Genomic DNA, 15,348 nt, shown 5'->3' on the forward strand with positions numbered 1-15,348 from the left:
TCATTTTTTCACTTATGAGTTGTTAACAATCACTTACACCTGATATTCAGCAGGAATAAATATATGCAAATAAAAGATGCACATCATTTTTGTTGCGGTCTGCACCGCTTCCTCTCCCTTGTGCCTGACCAGTGCCTACCTTCGCGGCTGGAGACGCCGCACTCCGTGACCCCAGGATCCCAAGACGCCGATGGCTTCACATGGCGTCCGCCATTTCCTGCCAGTTTCACCGTGGCCGCGCGCGAGTGCGCTCACTTTGTGCGTCCAGCACCCGGAAGACGAGCCCCGCCTGCAATGATGATGTCACGCACCCAGGGCAATTTAACCGGTGCCCGGACGCCGTCTCATCGCCTTGCAACGAGGTTCACTACTGCCTTGTAGTTCTGAGTTGCGCATCATCTTCACAGAGTTCCTGTCGCTGACCTTGGATTGCCTTGACTACGCTTTGCTTGCTGCCTGCCTCTGACCCTGGTTTGTTCCTGACTACGCTTTGCTTGCTGCCTGCCTCTGACCCTGGTTTGTTCCTGACTACGCCTTGCCTGCCGCCTGCCCTGATCTCGGCCTGTTCCTGTTTGCCCAGCCTGCTGCCTGCCACTGAACTTGGCTTGGCCCTGGTCCTGCTTCAGCCTTCAGCTTGCTCCAGTTCCTGCTTGCTACGGAACCCGTTCCAGGTTACTGCGTGCGCCAGCTCCTGCTCATTACAGACTTTGTTTCAGGCTACGCCTGCTCCTGTTTCCCGCTGGCCACAGTGACTCTGTTGCTTTCCTCCACCTGCCTCAGGATCCGGTCTCCTGCCTACCAAGTACCTTTGGACTTCCTTGCTCTCACCCCTGTCACTGGACTCTCTTTATTGCCCAAGTCCCAAGGAGCCAGAACCCTACAGGCTCCTCCTGGGGGGTTCCTGGTTCCCGGGTGAACACCTCGAGCCTCTGGCTCTGCCTCCCGGCCTACCCTATCACTCGAGGTAGGCCAGCCCAAGGGTCCACTACTTCGCCTGCAGTACCAGACTGCAACAATTTTGGCAGACTTTAAAATAGCAACATAAGTGCATAAGTGTTGGCCCCTCCCTGAGATGCCCCTGCCCTACTCCTGGCCCACCTCTTTTTTGAACATGAAATCCCTTTTTGCTCAAGTAAAGAGCTTGCCTTGGCCAGCATATAGTTATGTAGGAAGATTTGCAGCATGATGCATGATGCTTCCAATGGTTTAATGGGTATAGGTATCGATGATCAATATTCTAAGGCTCGATGTGCTTTGATAGTGCTGATGTATCCTTGTGCTTGGATGGCGCAGATGAAGTCTTGTGCATTGACAGTGCCAATGTACCCTTGTGTGTCTGGTGCCAATGTATTCTTATGCGTTATTGTTGCCGATGCACCCTTGTGCAGCAAAGGTGCTGATGTACTCTTCTGGATCAATGAAGCTGGTGCACTCATGCCTCTGTGCTTCTTTGGCAACCAATGCTCCGGTGGTTTTACGAAGTGGCGCCCTCTTTTCTTCAATTCATGGTGGCTATATTTACTTAACCCTGAGGATTTGGCCTGTTCTACTGATAGGGGAGATATTTTAGAGGAGATGGTGCTCAACTCTACTCCTGGTGAAGTAGTTGAGGCTGCACTTTGGGAAGAGGATCTACTGTGGCTTCTATGAAACTTACGCACTTCCTCCATTTTCCAGGACCTGGATTGTTGCATTCATGGGGACATCTTTCTGCAATTGTTATAATGTCTTTAAACCCTCTTATTGTGGCTTTTTTCTTGGTAGACTTTCTGACAAAAAAAATTTTTTTTTTAAAAGGTAGCACTGAAAAGTGTTGTTTGGGAGCTTTTGAGGCAATAAGGAAACTTTAAAGATAATGTTTTGAAATGTTTTAAATAAAATCAGAGAGAGAAGAGGTGCACAGCTGTGCTACTGTTTGGATGAAAAAAGACTGAGAAGGCTTACAAGGCAATGCCCGAATAGGAATTCCCACACATGTTCAGCAGAGCAAAAGCTCTACTAGCTATGAGAGAGAGGTCTACTTGGTGCTGCTGGATGATGTCACTCATGTTATGGCTAATTCAGCCCTGTTTATTGACGGAACATGTGCGCATAATAACCCAGACATATATATCTGGAAGCATGCATTTTATCAAGAATGCACAAACTTTGCTTCTCAAAATACTTATTTGTGTGCTTACTTGCAATCACCAGTTCACTAGACCTCCACAAGTTTATCTAGACTTTTCAGCACTTCACCCTGATTTCATACCACTTAACCCAGACCTCCCAAAAACTGCAGACAAAAGACAAGTGCAATTCCACTGCCATAATTTAATTATGCCATATGGACAGGTGTAAAAGCATATGGACAAAGTCAGTAATGTATGCATACATACTTCTGAATTCTTCCCTGGAACAACCCTAAACAATCCATTTTCTTTCTGTTAAACTTTATGTGCAACACCATAAGCACATCTGTTCTTGGGATGTTTCAAAAACAGCAGAAACATGACTACATGCTACTCACATACATTTTTGCCAGTTTTAAGCATGAAAACCTTTTGAAAAGTGACCCCAGAATCTTTACCTGGTTTTGGAAGCTTTTGTTTGTAAAGATTAATCTGCTCTTCAGCCTGACCACAAAGTTTGTCAGCAGAACTTTCTCCAGATGCTTGTTGAAGCTTTTTCTCCCATTTTCTTTCCTGAAAAGAATGCTTTACATTATTGAGGAAGACTTATGTGAAATTTTTAAGATCCATAAACATTATTACAAAAAGATTTATTCTCTAATTATTTTAAACTCATTTCAGATAGAGAAAAATCTTAATGGCTGGTGTCCGAAATGATTTCTGTTACTATTTCATCAGCCTTTTGAAAATACAGGGGTGCACAGTGACTGCTATGGTAAATATAACCTTGTTATTGCCTTTTCGGGCTAATGTTCCACAGAGCTTAATTAAGAGTAGTGGGTCCAAAACATCTCCTGGGGGACCTCCAGCCAAGCAGATATTCAGGAAATAATTTTGTATAGAAACATAGAAACATAGAAATGACGGCAGAAGAAGACCGAATGGCCCATCCAGTCTGCCCAGCAAGCCTCACACATTTTTTCTCTCATTCTTATCTGTTACTCTTAGCTCCTTGTTCTATTCCCCTTCCACCCCCACCATTAATGTAGAGAGCAGTGATGGAGCTGCATGCAAGTGAAATATCTAGCTTGATTAGTTAGGGGTAGTAGGGGCAGTAACCGCCGCGATAAGCAAGCTACACCCATGCTTATTTGTTTTACCTAGACTATGTTGTACAGCTCTTGTTGGTTTTTTTTTTTTTCTTCTCCCCTGCTGTAGAAGCAGAGAGCCATGCTGGATATGCATTGAAAGTGAAGTATCAGGCACATTTGGTTGGGGTAGTAACCGCCGTAACAAGCCAGCTACTCCTCGCTTTGTGATTGCGAATCCTTTTTTTTCTTCACCCCCGTCGTTGAAGCTATGCAGGATATGCGTGAAGCATCAGTTTTTTGTTTTTGTTTTTTTTTTTTTTTCCCCCTGCCGTTGAAGCAGAGAGCTATGCTGGAAATGCGTGATGTATCAGTCTTTCTCCCATGCCGATGCAGCAGAGAACCATGCTGGATATGCATGGAAAGTGAAGTATCAGGCACATTTGGTTTGGGGTAGTAACTGCCGTAACAAGCCAGCTACTCCCCGCGTTTTGAGTGCGAACCCTTTTTCTTCTCCTTTGCTGTTGTAGCAGAGAGCTCTGCTGGATGTGTGAAGTATCAGTTATTCTTCTCCCCTGTCATTGAAGCAGAGAGCTATGCTGTATATGCATTGAAAGTGAAGTATCAGGCATATTTGGTTTGGGGTAGTAACCGCCGTAACAAGCCAGCTACTCCCCTCTTTATGAGTGCAAATCCTTTTTTTCCATTACCTCTTGCTGTTGAAGCTTAGAGCGATGTAGGAGTCACAGTAAGCATGTGTATGTTTATTTAATAAGGGTATTGTGTCAATAGCCATCATTCTGGCGAGTCACCCACTCTTCATTGGCGGCCTCTTGACTTTATGGATCCGCAGTGTTTATCCCACGCCCCTTTGAAGTCTTTCTGTCATCATTGCATAAAAATTTATCATACGCATATTCATTGTGGACATCCTGAAAACCTGAATGGCTGAGGTTCAGACAAAGGGACCAGTGTATTAGCCTACAGTGACCTTGTTTGCTTGTAAGCTTTCTCCAGATGCAAATTAGATCTGTAGAAAGCTTTTGTATCACATTTTGCTACAGGGACCTGACAATAATAACTACATTTCATTGGATTGTAGTAGCCAATGTTTGTGAAAACTAGTCTGCAAATCATTTTTTATGTGCTGAGTTTTGTAAAATTCTCAGTTAATGAGCTGCTTTGCATGATCTTGCATGGCAGCAGCTCATTATTTTTTAATTTAAATAAAAGTGTGCAGATACGGGACTCTGTAAAAAAATTCAAATACAGCACAACCTAAAATCTGTAAATTGTTTAGTTAATGTTGTGCATCCCGGCCGCGTTGGTGCCGTGACCGGGCCTGCTCACCTCGTGCTTCTCTCCACAAGCTCTGGCTCCTCTTCCCAGCTCCCGACGTCCCCGACGCTCTCACTGGGCCTCTCCGGCTTCCTCCATGCCACAGGCCTCTCAGCGGAGCTCCCATAGGGGCTCCGCGTCTTCAGCCTCCTCGGCCCCGCCCCTAGGCACGTGGCCGACATCTCTACATTTAAAGAGCCGAGGGCGGGAACCTCGGCCCGGACGCCCTACGATGACGTCACATAGCAGGACTATGAGGCGAGGCCCTGTTCCCAGAACCTCGCCTTGGCAATCGGGTCGACACCTCCAGTGTAGCTAGTTGCCGTCCTTCATTCCTGCTTCTTTGATCCAGTTTCTGTTCCAGTGTTCCTGTCTTGTTCCAGTTCTCCTGCGTTCCTGTCTTGTTCCTGTGTTCCCGTGGTCCTCTCTGTGTTCCAGTGTCTGTCCTGGTTCCTGCTCCTCGTCCTCAACTCCTGGTACCTTCTTGGACTGATTCACAGTACTGATCTCTGCTTGCCTGACCACGTTTGACCGCTGCCTGGAACTGACCTCTGTCTGCCTTTGGATCTTGCTGACTGCTGCCTGGAATTGACTTCTGCTTGCCTTGACTACGCTCGGACTGATCTCGAAACTGACCCTTGCTTTGGCTGACCACCCTCAGACTGATACCCTGGCTTTGACCCTTGCACTCCACTTGGATACTCTGTTCGCTCCTCCTGTGACCACCAGACCAGCCTGCTCGGATGCTGCCTGTGGCCTACCTCTGACTAGACCTCTCGGCGCTGCCTATCTCGCCCGGAGGACTTTCATTTCTTGTTGCCTTCCTGAGGTCTCCGGTGATCCTTGTTAGGGTCTAGTCTCTTCTCTCTTCACCAGCCGCGCACTTTTGCTCGTGGTGGGCACACTTCTCTGCTACCTCTCCAGGAGACCCTCTGAGGCCCACCTAAGTCCAGGCGGTCCGGGTACCCAAGGGTTCAACCTGCGGAAACCCCAGATTGCTACTGGCAAAGCTCCAGTTAGCCTCTGTCTCCTGGTGTGCTCCGCCTCCTGGTGGCAGGCGCTCTCTGGGTCCGACCAGAGGGCATACCAATCCTGCACCAGGCCAAGGGTCCACCTCCAGCGCAACAGTTAAGAGGGCTTTGCATGCTAAAATGCATGAAAACCCATGGAATTTTAGGATTTCTGTACATTTTAGCATGTAAAGCCCCCATCTATGAAAACATTTGCAGTTTAATACTTCACCCTCTTTCTTAGTGGTGAAAGAGAATAATGTAGTTACTCTAATGTAGAGTATTACATTTAAGAGACAAGCAAAAATAACTTTGGAAGGTGAAGAAAATTATAAAAATACATGCTTACTTTTTTAGAAAAGTTAATATGTAAGAGGTAAAAAATAGTCAGGGAAAATAGAATGATAAGGAAAAAAGATAAGTAAGAAGCACCAAACAGATGATAGTGAAATATTGCAGTGAAAGTAGTGGCTGCTGATGTAAAATATTTATTAGTGGCACACAAAGATAAATTCTTTACTTCTTTTTATGGAAAGGGAAGTTTGTAAGTGTTGTGTCCGTTGCTGTCCGACGTCTCTGCTCTGCCCACCTTACCTCGTTGGCGACTCCCTTTGGGGTTGATGGAAGGCTAGCTGCTGCGGCATCTCCTGGCCGTCCTCCTCCGGCGTTCCCGGACCGGCTCGACGCTGCAAGCCACCATGTTGACCAGATGCCTAAGGGCGCGTGCACGCGCGGCCCGACTGATGTACCAGCATTGGCGTGAACCTCAGGGGTGTCCCCCTGAGATGACGTCACCAGCTCCAGATATTTAAGGTCTCAGTTTTCCCTAACAAGACGAGTTAGCAAGGGGTTCGCTTCCTCCAGGTCGCTGTGGATGGGATTCGCTCTCCGCAACCCTAGCTACTCTGCTTCCTCGGACTTCACTAGAGGTACCCACTCCTCGGGGGCCTTGCTCTCTCTTTTTCTTTTCAGGTTGTAGTCCGGAACCGGTATTCACTCGAGGGCCCAAGTCCCGGACTTGCTCCTGAATACCACTTCTGCTAAGAAGTCATCGCTGCTTACAACATCAGTGAGTTTCCATCTATCTCTCAGAGCTTTCCCTGGGTCCAGGTACTAGCTCCTTGAGGGCCTAATGCATACCAACTCCTGGGCTGCCTTAAGAGACTATTGTGTGAGTGTTACCATCAAGGACTTGTTCCTGAACTCTGCATATACTGCCTACTCACTTTCTTAGTTTCTCTACAGCTCAGCCACCCTGGGATCGCTGTTCCAATACCTGAGGGACTACAGCCCAGCCGGGCGCTTCCAGCTCACTACTACCACCTCTGGTGGTTTAGTATATTGTCTAATAAAATAACTAATGTGTGTCTGTCTCCTACACTAAGCCTGACCAGTAGGGATGTGAATCGTTTTTGAATGATTAAAATTATCGTCAGATAATTTTAAAATCGTCCAAAATCGTTAGAGTGCACGATACAATACAAATGCCCACGATTTATCATCAGGGGCATTATTAGGAGGTCTATTTCCAGAGACACCTGTTGGCTTCTGGTTCCTCCCTGATGGTTGATGTAGGCCACTATTGTGGCATTGTCCGACATTACTCTGACCGCTTTGTCTCGGAGTATGTGACCGAATCTTAGGCAGGCTAGTCTGACTGCCTGGGCTTCTAGGTGATTAATGTTTCATCCCAACTCTTGTTCGTTCCATTGCCCTTGGGTGGTTAGCTCCTGGCAGTGTGCTCCCCATCCTCATAGGCTGGCATCCGTGGTGAGTAGGATCCAGGTTGGTGAGGATAGTCTCGTTCCCTGGCTCAGATGGGCTTCTTGTAGCCACCATCGTAGTTGGGATCGAACTCTGTCCGGGAGCTGAAGCCGTACGGTGTAGTTCTGGGACAGTGGATTCCATCGTGATAGTAGTGAGCGTGTAGGGGTCTCATGTGAGCTCGTGCCCATGGGACTACTTCCAGTGTGGATGCCATGAGGCCGAGAACTTGTAGGTAATCCCATGCTGTGGGGCGAAGTTAGCTCAACAGGGTTCGTAACTGGGTCATCAGTTTTGATCTCCTCGTTGGTATCAGGATGACCTTGTCTGGTTTGGTGTCGAACCGGACTCCCAAGTATTCTAGAGATTGGGAGGGCTGCAGGCAGCTCTTGTTTGTGTTGACCACCCACCCGAGGCTCTCCAGTAGGGTTTTGACTCTGTTGGTTGCCTGGTGGCTTTCCTCTGGGGATTTCACTCTGATCAGCCAATCATCTAGATAAGGGTGTACGCGGATTCCTTCCTTCCTCAGTGTTGCTGCCACCACCACTATGATCTTGGTGAACGTCCAGGGTGCAGTGGCTAACCCGAAAGGTAGTGCCCGGAACTGGTAGTGACGGTCCAGGATCAAGAAGCGTAGAAAACGCTGATGCTCTTGATGGATCAGAATGTGTAGGTAGGCTTCTGACAGATCCAGGGAGGTAAGAAACTCTCCCAGTTGTATCGCCCTAATTACCGAGCGTAGGGTTTCCATGCGGAAGCGAGGAATCTTCAGGTGACGGTTGACCACCTTGAGGTCCAGGATAGGTCTGAACGTTCCTTCTTTCTTGGGGACAATAAAATAGATGGAATAATGGCCAGTATTTATTTGTTGTGGAGACATCGGTGTTATAGCCTCTAAGGCTAGTAATCTGGTCAGTGTAGCTTCCACTGCCATTCTCTTGGAAAGGTCGTGGCAGGGAGATTCCACAAACTTGTCCGGAGGGAGGTGGTGGAAATCCAGGTAACATCCCTCTCGAATGATGGATAGGTCCCACTTGTCTGAAGTTATCTCGACCCATCTTTGGTAGAAATGGGCAAGTCTGCCCCCTATGGCTTCTTCCTTTGGATAGGTCAACTGATTTTCATTGTGGGTGCAGTTGCGGCCTGGGCCCGAGCTGGCTCCCCTTTTATTGTGCTTTTTACGAAAGGACTGGCTACGGCCTGCGGGGCGGGCTGCTTGGTATGAGCTTCTATATGGGTTGAAGCGCTGTGATCCTCTGACCCTGAAGGTCTGGGGGAAGGATCGCTGGTTTCTCTTATTCCTGTCCTCCGGTAGCCACGGTAGTGGGGAATCGCCCTATTTGTTGGCTAGCTTCTATAGTTCGCTTCCGAACAGGAGTGTTCCCTTGAAAGGCATCTTTGTGAGTCTTGTTTTGGAGGATGAGTCGGCTGACCAGTTTCGGAGCCAGATTTGTCTTCTGGCTGCCATGGCGGATGAGACTCCTCTAGCTGCTGTGCGTACAAGATCCGAAGCGGCGTCCATGAGGAATGATACAATTGCTTCCAGGGCCTCCCCAGGAGTGTTGTTCCTGGTCTGTGCTAAACAGGCGCGGGTCACCACGGCACAGCAGGCCGCGATCTGTAAAGACATAGCGGAGACGTCAAAGGACTGTTTGAGGATATATTCCAGACGTCTGTCTTGAGCATCCTTGAGTGCTGCTCCTCCCTCCACTGGGATAGTAGTGCGCTTCGAGACCACGCAGACCATGGCATCCACTTTCGGACATGTCAGGAGATCTTTGGCGGCTGGGTCCAGAGGGTACATGGCTGCCAGAGCCCGGCCCCCTTTGAATGTAGTTTCTGGGGCATCCCATTCCAGGTCAATTAGTTGCTGGACGGCTTGTAATAGTGGGAAATGGTGGGAGGTCTGACAGAGTCCCTCTAATAGTGGGTTCGTCTTAGGTTCCCCCGAGGCACTTGTGCCCGGGATGGCAAGCTCTTTTAAGCTGTGTGTGACCAGGTCTGGAAGTTCATCCTTGGTGAAGAAGCGTCTCATGGTTCGATGGGGTTCTGTCCCCAGAGGGAGTTCCCCTTCCTCCAGGGGTTCTGACTCCTCATCTGAGATGTCCATGATCCCAAAGGTGGGGCTTCTGGGCGGTGGGATCACTTCCCTGGGCATAGAGGGTCCCAGCATGTTGAGGTCCTCTGGTGGAGCCTGTGGCCGCATTATGGGAGGCCCCAGTTGCATGTGGACGAAGGTATGCAGACCTTTGAAGAATTCCACCCAGGAGATAGAAGCTGGGTCTAGACTAGGGGGCGCCGTGTCCCTGGGGAGCCCCGTTTGAGGGGGGGGTGTCCCTGCTGTGTAATGCTAGGTCCGGCGTACTGCTCGAGAGACTGGAGTCTGGTTCCGGCAGGGGAGGGCCATGAGTTGGGTCCCCTAGGGCCTCTTTGCACTGTATACACAGGGCCGTGGCCTCCTCATGCTGTGCAGGTCTAATGTGGCATGCTGGGCAAAGGCCCTGAGCTTTGAGTTTATTTTCAGGTGGTACCATGGCTTGTGCACGTCCAATACAGTTATGCGCTCCGGTGTGCGTCGAAGTTGCGCGCGTGGGTTTGGTAGACGCGTGCAAGGAGAGAGATGTGCGGGCTGTTGTGCGCACAGGTCAAAATTATGCACCTGGCACAGAAAGCATGTGGCTATGCGCTTCGCTTGTGCGCACAAGGTATTTGTGCGCACAGCTCGTCTCTGTGCGCACGGATCGATACGGCAGAATGGGCGGCAAACAGAGCCAAAATGGTGACGGCGACCACGTGGACAATATGGCGACCACCTCGGAGGGTCTCCGTGTGGGAGGACCCTCGGATCTGACTGGGGTCTAGCCCTGCTAGGGCCGATCAACCCAGTGGCACTGGTCCTGGCTGGCTACCTGTGCATCTCCTCAAGCTTCGGAGACCAGAGACTTTTAAATAGATTTCTACCTTACCTTGTCTCAGCGCTTCCCGGTTTCGTTCTGGGCGGTCTCTGGCTGTGGGGGGAGAGGGAAAATACCTTCACCGCCATGCTCAAGGTTGCATCCACTGCCTCTCAGTCTCACCCGATGTCAGAGGCTAGGTCCCCGCCGAGGGTCGGCCGCCGGATCGAAGCTTAACTCCAAGGGATCGCGGTAATCACCTCGGGAAATCTCAACTGGGGGAGGGACCCAACGGGTGTCACCGCAGGACAGCGGGGCTCGTCTGTAGAGGTAAGATTTCTTCTTAATTTGGTTTTCTTTGGTAAAATTACTCTAACGCTGTGCTAGCGTGCATAGAGTCCCTAACTGCTATAGAGATGGAAAATACTGAAGAGCTGCACTTCCTGCAGGGGTTTATGTACTAAGATTGAAATCTGATCCATCACCAACTGCTATCATGAGTACACTGTTAGCGCTCATCCTGCCAAGGGCGACGGAGTTAGTAATCTGTTATTGATCAGCTCCCCCAGAGGGGAGGAGCTGGCAATCTGATGTAGATCACCCCGCCAGGAAGGCGGAGTTAGCAGTCTGATATGGATCTGCTTCCCCAGAGGGGAGTAGTCAGCAGAGTGATGTACTCCGTAGATGGAGTTAATGATCTGTTGTGGGTTGGCTCCCACAGAGTGGCAGTCTGTATGATACTGCTCTGGTAGTGTAAGGAATAAACACTGAATGGAAACTGGTGAATCCCTGGGCCAATGGCAGCGCCCCCAGGAGGATATCCTGAGAAGGACCACCGGCTAGGCTGGAGTATGGAGACAAACACAGATAGTTCTTTATTAGACAGGAAGTAGAACCACCAGAGGTAGCAGTAGTGAGTTGATGTGCCCGGCAGGGCTGAAGTCCCTCAGATACTGGAACTGTGATCTCTGAGTTGCTGAGCTGTAGAGAGAGACTATAGATAGTGAGTAGACAGGGTATGCTGGAGACATAACCAGTAGTAGATGATACACTCACAATAGTAGATACCTTGTAATGGCTTCAGTGCAACAGAGAGTCTTCAGTATATTCAGGAACAGGAGCCATAGGCGAGTACTGGTTCCTATATGCAGTCTGGAATAAGAACTCACAATATCTGTGTATGAGGTGGCTTCTGAGATAGAAGAGAGTCTGTGAAGGGTTCTAGGAACATGGGCCCTCGTGGAGCAAGTACCGGTTGCTATCTGCAATAACAACTCACGATCTCCGTACCTGCGATAACGTCTTAGACAGAAGGGAGCCTTCAGAGATTAGGAACATAGGACCTCGTGGAGCGATTACCGATTCCTATCTGTAATAGAACTCACAGTGTTCACATCTGCGATCACTTCCAAGAATTAAGGAATCTTCTGAGCATTCAGGGACGTAGGCCCTCGAGGAGCGAGTACCGGATCCCGTCTTAGCAGTCTGAAATCAAGAAGAGAGAGCGGGGCCCCCAAGGAGCGGGTACCCCTTGGTAAGTTTGTGGAGGCAGAGCAGCAGAGAAAGATTTCCCCTTTTTAACTCGATTTGTAATAGCAAACAAAGACCTATTAAGTTGGAAGTGGATGATGTCACTACGGGGGAACGCCCCTGAGGTTTGCGCCCTTGCCGGTACAAACTCTGGAGCTCGCGCGCCCTTACGTCATCAGGAACATGGCGGATCCGCAGCGTCAAGCCAGCCCAGGGATTCCGGGGAGAAGCAGCGAGGAGAAGCCGTGGCAGCATCTGTCCATCAGAGCCGAAGGGAGTCGCCACAAAGGTAGAGAGGGTGGAGCGAGGGCAAGAACAGGCACGAACGCAACATACACTATACCCATTGGTCCAGAGTCCATCTGCTTCACGCTAGGAAATATAATTTGCTATCTGATTTATGTTAAGCTTGTTTACTTATGTTAAGCTCTTAAATACTCCCTGTATTTTCTTTCTCTCTCCTTATGCCTAAATTTGGAAATATGGAGATTGTATGTGTGTTTCTCATAATTATTTCTATTTTTGATGCTTTGTAATTGCTCCTATGTTTCTAATAGCAGAGTATTTTTGCTTTGTTATATTTTTTAAAACATATAAATAAATATTAAAAAAAAAAAAAAAAGATGCAGCGGAACTGGCCCAGCCGGGGGAGGTGAATGCAGCAGTTCGCAGGAGCAGCCTGCGAACCACCAAATACAACACCTACAAAAATTCCCATTGAAGGTTTCATATTCACATGTACTTTTAATATGTTTTTCTTTTGATGGGGAACACACAATTACTAGTTAGATCCAAATAAGGAGTTGAGTTTCATGGAGTTTTATTTTGCAAAAAGAATTGAGTTCCTGGCCTGTGGCTGACCCATAATTTGAAATGACCAAATTATCTTGGCTACTATTGCTCATAAAACATTTATATACTACTTATCTATTGTTGGTGTAAATGAAGATCTAAGTGCAGTTGAAAGATATAATCAACCCTTAGAATATTTTGCTCATTGATTTAAATAAAGAGCTAATGTGAACAGAATATGTAAGTATTCACTTAGACAAACTAAATTATTTAATAGTGAGTGTCTGCTGGAGCATCCATTAAAAGGACCAGCAGTCAGAATGTTCTACTGCTTCTAAGAGTCTGGACAAGAGATTCAATAAAATGTTTAATACAAGTAATCAAAAATACAGTTAAGTTTACACTCACCAGTTTCACCAATAGCTAATCAGAAACTGTAACAGCTTTCTCTTTATATAAATAAGCAAAATATTTATCTAAATAATAATATCTACTCAAATATCAGTAGTAATCAATTACAATGTTCTTGAAGAAGAAGTCCATTAACTGCTATTAGTCAAGTTTATTTGGGGAATAGCCACTGCTATTAATTGCAACAGCAGCAAGGGATCTTCTTAGTGTTTAGGTAATTGCCAGGTTCTTGTGGCCTGGTTTTGGCCTCTGTTGGAAACAGGATGCTGGGCTGACCCAGCATGGCAATTTCTTATGTTCTTATGTATCAGACTCAATTCATCCAAAATAAATTTGGTCTTTGAAGTGCTAATATTAGGAAAAATTGAATAGCAACAGTTCTAAAAGTAGCTACAGTATTTATAAGATATTCATTAATGGGAGGACACAGAAGGATGTCATTTCAGACACTTCCTTAATATCTACCATTCTGCCTTCAGATCTACAAAGACCAACTCACCCTAATATTTAGTTGCCCTTTATCCACCCCTGGGAATTCTAGGATTTGACTATATTTACATTTGCTTGAGGAAACAATAGCTCTGGGCTAGAGCACTGCCATAGCCACAGAGTGTCCATTATTTTCAATAGGAATAAATTTGACTTTTAAAACTCTTTTTGTACTTGAGGTAAATACGAAATATAGGGCCTGATTTACAAAGGCTTTTTTCTCTTTCTGTGTCTATGAGAAAAACGTTTAGTAAATGCGGCCCATAGCTTGTGTAAAACTTTTCCTTTTAACTTTATCAGAAAACACCAAAATATTTTTAACAAGCAGGGTCAAGACTGAGGGGTGAAGGACAGGGGACAGCTGCCCCTGGTGTCAAGCTCAAGGAGACATCAGCAGGCTGCTTTAACCTATAACAGTGGGCTCATTGAATGAGCATTCAGGGATCTGCCCAGAACAGCTCATGCTTCTTGTTCCAGTCAGCATGCAAGGTACAGGATTGAGCAGGAGAGGTGGGCAGGGAGAGTGTGGAGTAGCAAGAGCATATGGCAAAGCAAAGAAGAACCCTCTGCTTTCTAATCCAGCTCCGCTTCTCCTCTTGCTCAGTCCCTACCCTGTTTTTCTGTCTCCAGAGAACAGAAAGGGGAGAGGGGGTGAAGCTGGAATGGACAGCACAGCAAAGAATGAGAAATTACTACTTACCTGTTAATTTCCTTTTCTTTAGGATAGTCAGATTAATCCAGAACAAGTGGATTATGCACCTCTACCAGCAGATGGAGACGGAGCAAACTGACGTCACAGTATATATATCCCTGCAGTGACTGTTGCATGTCCTGCCTGAGGCAGGCCCGCAACCGGGCCTACTCACCTCCAGTGCCTGGCTCCCGGACCTGGTCCGTCCTCATTCATGGCAATAGGCAGCCGCCTGCGCTCCCAAAGCCCGTTGCCTCCTCGGGATTCCTGGCTCCTCTGTGGACCTCTCCAGCTCCCGGTGGGTCTCCCCACGTGTGCCGCAGGGAGATGCTGCCATGCAGCATCCTGCCTTTCTCTAGGTGCACACGTGAGCACCTTGCCAGCCTTTAAAGGAGCCGCAGCAGGAAACTAACCCGCGGCCCCGGATGATGTCATCGGGCCCTGCTATTTAAGGCAGGGCCTGACATTCATTCCTTGCCTTGGCAACAGGTCTTCACGCTAGTCGTGTGCTTCGTTACTCATCCTCGTTCCTGGTTCCTGACTCCGTTCCTGGTTCCTACCTTACCTTGGACTGATTACTGGCCTTGACCCTTGCTTCGTTGGACCATGCTCAGGACTGATTACTGGCTTTGAACCTCGCTTCGTTGGAACTACGCTCAGGACTGATTACTGGCTTTGACCCTCACTTTGTTGGAACTATGCTCAGGACTGATTATTGGCTTTGACCCTCGCTTCATTGGAACTACACTCAGGTCTGACCACCGGCCTTGACTCTTGCTTCGCTGTACCTTGTCTAGCTCTGCCGCCTGCCCCGACTCTAGCCTGTTCCGGACCTCGCCTCTGGTATCCCCTTGGACTTGGCCTTGTCAGGCTTCGGCCTTCTGCTGCCCGGGCATCACCTACTCTTGTTCCTGGCCTGTCCTTGTCGCCTGGGCCTCTGGATCCCTGCCTCGGTCCCTCCGATACCTCTGCTGGTCCCTGGCTACCTGCTACAACATCCATTGGGAGTCGTCTGACGGAGGCCTGCTTAAGACCAGCCGGCCCTGGCACCCAAGGGCTCAACCTGCGGAGAACGAGGGCTGGTATTGGCGAAGCTCCAATCAGCCTCCATCTCCTGGTCTGCTCCACCTCCCGACGGTGGGGACCCGTGAGGTTTGCCCTGTGGGGAGCATCAACTCCACCTTGGGCCAAGGGTCCACCACCAGTGCAACGGTGACATCAGCCTGCCAG

At 48.4% G+C, this 15,348-nt stretch overlaps 1 protein-coding gene across 5 annotated transcripts in view; it reads right to left on the reverse strand.

Moving 5' to 3' along the window:
- The window catches only part of LOC115087006, a 326,242-nt gene that overhangs the window by 164,111 nt on the left and 146,783 nt on the right, over positions 1–15,348 (reverse strand). For all 5 annotated transcript variants that reach the window (XM_029593593.1, XM_029593595.1, XM_029593598.1 and 2 more), the window contains one exon: positions 2,570–2,684. In XM_029593593.1, coding sequence (XP_029449453.1) covers positions 2,570–2,684 — 115 coding nt within the window. The remainder of the gene's footprint in view (positions 1–2,569; positions 2,685–15,348) is intronic.

Source organism: Rhinatrema bivittatum, chromosome 3 (assembly GCF_901001135.1).
Source record: "Rhinatrema bivittatum chromosome 3, aRhiBiv1.1, whole genome shotgun sequence".
Classification (NCBI taxonomy): Eukaryota; Metazoa; Chordata; class Amphibia; order Gymnophiona; family Rhinatrematidae; genus Rhinatrema; species Rhinatrema bivittatum.